We start from the raw sequence: 6,000 nt of genomic DNA, 5'->3' as shown, positions 1-6,000 counted from the left end.
TCAGATGGTGAGAATTATGGAAATGAAAATAAAGAAAGATGAAAGGGACGGGTGTCTAGCCTAATCAGCAGTCAGCAAGGCCTGGGATGCAACATGTTTGAATCTGAAATGGATCCTACCTAACATGTACGGTTATAGATGTACATACCAATTAAAGTGGAAGCCTTTCCTACTGGGCACCATCTATGTGGAGAGAGAGAGGCCACTTAAAGGGGGGGCTGGTGCCTCACATTCCTTTCTAACTGTGAAAGGCCTCAATTTCATATATCTATATAGGTCACAAGGCCAATTTTATAGCCACTCCCCTCAAACAGCAAGTAGCATCCCTTAACAGACTCCAGATCAACCCACTCGGCAATCTATATGTCACCTTGATTTCCTTAGAAAATGTACATGAGGTCTCCTTTTGTTTTGGTCACATGACAAGGTGGACCAATCAACATGGTTACAGAGATGCATTTAAGATTCAGGGCCCAATGTTAAGGGACATAGTTCCATGAGATGGCTCAATGCTCATTTTCAGGTTCATTACAGTGGAGTTTCAATAATCCTAGTAGGTCACCTTCAGAGCTCATTGGGTATGTCACATTTTAAATAGGTAATTTCATAGCCTATGGTGGCACTTTGGTGTGTTTTATGGTTTTACAGGTGTTTAGTTTATATACATCTCATAGGATTTAAACCATATAGAAGAAAATTGGGACTCACACTGATTCTTTATTTTCGTAGTTGGAGAATTGCAACATAAGCAAAAGGCTCTTTGGTAAATGGTTATGTTATGATTTTCTTTACATGATGAAAAATGACGGCGTAGAAGCTACTACTTAATTTCCTACTACAACATAGAGTGCGCTGCTTAAAAAATATTCAAGACAATATACTAGAAGATTCACAACTTGTTAGCATAAACAGATGTTTCTGAACATGTTATCTGATCATGTATTAATGAAATCACAACATGGTGAGTTCATATGTCTCTGGTGGTTGAATGCTTGCCCATTAGATATTCCTTGGTGTTCTGCTCCGGCCTCAGGAGGATGATGTAGCATTTGGGGATGAAGATACACACCAGCAACCCAGCACTGGAGGTCAGGATGGCAAAGATCTCCACGGCCACCATGTACTTACCCTTAGTGCTCAGGTATGCTGGGATGAAGGCGATCCAGACACTGCAGAACACAAGCATGCTGAAGGTGATGAGCTGGGATTCATTGAAACTGTCGGGTAACTTTCTTGCAATGGAGGCAACAACAAAGCTCAGAAGAGCCAAAAATCCCATGTAACCGACCACTTCGTAGAACGCAAAGACAGAGCCTTCATTGCACCGTAAGATCATCTTCCCAGTCTCTGATTTGGTGTCAATGTCTGGGAATGGGGCTGAGTGAACGAGCCACACAGCACAGATCAACACCTGCATCAGGGAGCAGAGAAGCACCAGGCAGCTCGATACGCGGGGATCCACCCACTTTCTGAGCTTGCTGTCCGGTTCAGTGGCATTGAAGGCGATGATAACAGTGATGGTTTTTGCTAGAACTGAAGAAACAGCGATAGTAAAAATGATCCCAAAGGCAGGTTGCTGAAGGAGACACGTTATCTTTGTAGGGCGTCCAATAAAGAGAAAAGAGCAGAGGAAGGACAGCATGAGGGAGAGGAGGAGGGTGTAGCTGAGATCCCGGTTATTGGCTTTAACGAGAGGAGTGTTGTTGTATTTAGTAAAGATTCCCAGCAGTGCAGCTGTCAGTAATGACAGAGAACTTGCAATAAAGGATAAGGTCATACCCAAAGGATCCTCGAAGGAAAGGAAATCTGTGGTCCGTGAAATACAGCTATTTCTCTTTTCATTGGACCACTGGTCTTCAGGGCACTTTAGGCAGTTCTCCATATCTGTAAAAAAGGAGAAATATAGAAGAATGGCTGCGGTGAGACTGAGATCTAATGCATTCCTACATCACAAAGACAAGCCCAGCAAACCACTCTTCTGCGCATGTTCAAGCTGAGCATTGCACTCTAAACTGTTCACAGATTGTACTCTAATCTGTTCACAGTGCACACACAGTTTATAAACTGAATACTTGTGACTCTGGACAGCTCAGTACTTTCTGCTTTCTCAGTGCCACCTCTCTGTGGGCCATTTTGTCTTCATGCATCTTTTCCTTCTACCTCTTCTCTGTCTCCTTCCTTACCTTATCTGGGCCCTTGGCTGGATATTGGGCTGCATCTCTATTGGGTGCCATGGGAAGGCTACATAGTGCTCCATGGAGAACTTTCCCTTCTACTTTGTCTATAGAGCATTTACTTAATTCCTCTGATTCTATCCTCACCTCCACAGCCAATCTAATCCACTCACAATATGGGGCCCCACCTCAACTCTCCACCGTCTACTGTACAGCACATCAGTGGAACCTATCCCCAAATCACCTTCATACCTGTGCATCTTCTAGTTCTTCCAGAAAGTGTTCCGTGTCAGTCTAGTTCACTCCCCTCCCCCAATAAATGGCCATCTCTTACTTCAGAATTCCAGCTGGACGTACCCCATAGTACCCAAGATCCTGTAACATTTTCTATATTCCCTTTATTACCAATCTGAGGTTGTCCCCTAGCTGTACCCATACATCACAAATCCCTTAAGGGCTCCCCATTCCTCAACCTTTTTTGTCCCCTCAAAGGTCAGACAATGTTCCTTGTTGAACGCTGATTTAGAACATTTGGTAGAAATCTGAGCAATTGTTTCTCCCTACCTTCAAGATATACTATAAAAACCACCTTACAGCTGCATAGCTACTCTCCATGAGTTTTTCACAGGGAAGGCCCAGGGGAGTTATGCCCACCGCCCAACACTGGCAGACTCTGGGTAGTCCTCTCAATGAGACTCTTACAGGTTGCAAGTCACACATGAACAGCAGCACCCAGAGCTTCCTCTGTGCAGATGGACTGTATAGGACACCTACAGTACATACAATGATACATGGTGCCGATGCTGAGCATTGTTCTGTGTTCATCTATCACTGTGGAGACTTGGATGCCTACTGTTTCCCTTAAGGTAATTCAAACACAGAACTGCATCTCACTTGCATTAAAGGCCTGCAGCCTGTAACCTTCTGCTCAGAGTGCATCAGTGAGGGTTGCCGCGGTAGATGGGAGTAGGTATGTGTGCACCTGTGTGATGACAGCCTTCACAGCAGTGGTTATGACACAGGAGCATGTTCTAGGATCTAGTCAGATGCCCTTGATAGTGTCAGCGATAGTGTAAGGTCCACTCTCAAAGGGGTCTATCATGATGATGCCCTTCCAGCCCACACTGTGCATAGTGTGTGCACCATTACTGAATGCACTGGGGTGGGTCTGTCATCTCTGTCCACCACAATCTGCAGACACTGCTGTATCATAGATTTCACAGTGCACCCTGGCAGTGTAGCCATCATATACAGTAGTCTGCCGTGAAGTTCAAAGGGCCACCAGTGGGTTGAGGGGAAACACAGGGCAGCCTGCCTCATCTCAGTCACTAGTCCCAACTTAAAAGGCAAACATTGTTGTCTGTTGGACAGAACCAAGATGTAGTGCTCAGGCTGAACGGCCTGCATATGTTTCAGGGAGCCGTTGGCTGGTTTCGATAGTGAGTGCTTTCTGTAGTTGCATCCCTAGTCACGGTAGGGGATGACCATGGGATGCTCCAGAATGCCTTCAAAAGACCCCACATGTAATGGATTTCAAGGCACGGCACACTCCAGACAGGGACTTCTGTCACTGACACTGAAGTTGGCCACAATAAAAAAAGCCTTTTTTTTAATTTGAACCCTGGATTCTTTCTTGAAGAGGCCCCCAACATGTACCACACACACCTTAACAAACACCCCGTGTCGCAATGGACCATTAACCAGGCTGGTGTGTAGCAAAGAAATATTTATTCATTTTTAAAATTCAAATGAAAAAATCAGAGCGAAACAAATTTTAGGACAGCAATCACCAGAGTGGTGACAATATAATGCGAAATGGTATTATACAATTAATTCAACTTTCTGACCTCATCTACATAAACTTTAAATAGAAATGGAAGCAGAATCACTTTTTCGCAATCATAGATGTCACTTATGGTATGCACTCCCCCTGCAATACTCCCCCAAACACCTGCACACTAAATTCTGCGTGGATGGAAAGCAGTGGGAAGGAGTCAGCAAGAAGAGGGAAAAATCAGATTGAAAATGTGACGCACCAACCCAGGATAGGAGGTCAAAGAAGAAAATGAAAACCTTGCAAACAATTGCACTTGTTACTTGTAGATCAGTTTACACTTACGGTAGGATAGATAGGATTGAAATTCATGTGGCTGCACTAAAGAGACAAGGAAACTTACAGGCTACTGAGCAGGGTACTAAAGCAACTTTGAACACAGGTGAGAAAATCGATTTTGGGAGGGAACAATGCAACAAAAACTACGCGCGGCAGAGTTGCAATTTATTTCACACAGGCTTTAAATTGGAAAACAGCTCAGAAAATGGGTTTAGCAGGCAAAATCGGAAATCGGTTTTTGGGATGGGCAACAAAGACACAGAATAGGTAGGATACTGAGGGGAAGGGATGACTGATATGATATGATATGATATGGCATTTGTAACGCGCCTATACACAGGTGTTTCAAGGCGCGACGAGGCAGGGAGGGGAGGAACAAGGGGAGACAGACAACGATCCTACTAGGCCAGGTGTCATTCAGATCGTGCAAGTGCAGGGGTGGGGGAGGGGGAAAAGTGCAAGGGGAAGGGGAGGGGGGGAAGTGCAGTACAAGGTAGGTGGCGTAAAGTAATAAATAAATAGGGCCAGCTGGTGGCAAGTGCAAGGTAAGTGCAGAACAAGTGCTGGAAAAGGGGGGGGGCTGTAGGGATACAGAGACAGTCCCGCAGTGCAGAGGGGTTCCAGGGCATCAGTGCAAGTGGAGAGTGACTGGGCCCAGGACCGAGGCTGTTAAGAGTGGTCCAGTTGCAGAATCAGTGCAGTTTCAGTGAAGAATATTAGCTGTTCAGCAGGGGAGAGGGAGAGAGAAAGCAGAAGCAAAGAGGAAGGTTTTGAGGTGCTTCCGGAACCGGAGATGGTTCTCCTCAAGTTTCAGGGAGGCAGGAAGGCTGTTCCAGAGGGAGGCCCCTGCCGCGGAGAGAGATCTACCCCCAGCTTGTTGCTTCGAGAAGCGGCTGACCCTGAGGGAGTTGGAGGCGGATGAGCGAAGGGCTCGGGAAGGAAGATATTTGGGAAGAGAGAGTTGAAGGTATTTAGGACCCAGGCCCCAGAAGGCCTTGTGGACAATGCAGAGGGTTTTGAACTTTATCCTCGCAGCCACTGGGAGCCAGTGTAGAGATTTCAGTCCTGGAGAGATACGGTCCCTGGGCTTGAGGCCAAGGACAAGTCTCGCAGTTCTGTTCTGGATGAGTTGCAGAGGGCAGAGAGTGGAGGCAGGCAGATTAAGATAGAGGCTGTTACAGTAATCCAGCTTCGAGAGAACCAGGGCTCGGGAGACAGTGAGCTTCTGGGGGAAGGAGAGGAAGGGAAGAATACCTCTGAGGAGGTGCAGCTGGTAGTGTGACTTCTTAGCGACGTCAGAAATATGAGGAGAGAAGGAGAGTGTGGAGTCGAAGATGACCCCAAGGTTTTTTGCATTGCAGGTAGGAGCAGGGAGGGGGCCAAGGGAGGCAGGCCAGAGAGCTGCAGGGAAGGAGGGAGTGGGTGTACCGATGAGTAGAATCTCAGTCTTACTGGCATTAAGGCAGAGGTCATTGGCGGCACACCATTCCTGGATAGCAGACAGACAGTCAGAGATGAGGGAAGGCGAGGGGGAGGCTGAGGGTAGCCTGAAAATGAGCTGGGTATCGTCCGCATAGCACTGGAAATTAGGGCAGAGAGCGGCGATGCGGTGGGCAAGGAGTGCCAGATACTGGTTGAACAGCCAGGGAGAGAGATTAGATCCCTGGGGGACACCACAGGTGGAGAAAAAGATGTCGGAGAGGAAGGACCCCA

The 6,000-nt window shown here is 46.8% G+C and overlaps 1 protein-coding gene across 1 annotated transcript in view; it reads right to left on the bottom strand.

Annotated features, from left to right (window-relative positions):
- Positions 1-967: 967 nt before the first annotated feature.
- Positions 968-6,000, bottom strand: part of LOC138568887 (vomeronasal type-2 receptor 26-like) — a 200,055-nt gene continuing 195,022 nt past the window's right edge. Inside the window, exon 4 of the mRNA XM_069646667.1 lies at positions 968-1,884. Within this exon, the coding sequence (XP_069502768.1) occupies positions 968-1,884 (917 nt within the window). The remainder of the gene's footprint in view (positions 1,885-6,000) is intronic.

The sequence above is a fragment of the Ambystoma mexicanum genome, chromosome 2q (genome assembly GCF_040938575.1).
Source record: "Ambystoma mexicanum isolate Mex_15411 chromosome 2q, UKY_AmexF1_1, whole genome shotgun sequence".
Classification (NCBI taxonomy): Eukaryota; Metazoa; Chordata; class Amphibia; order Caudata; family Ambystomatidae; genus Ambystoma; species Ambystoma mexicanum.
Note: the sequence above shows the minus strand (reverse complement) of the source record. Positions and strands in the feature narration are given on the sequence as shown.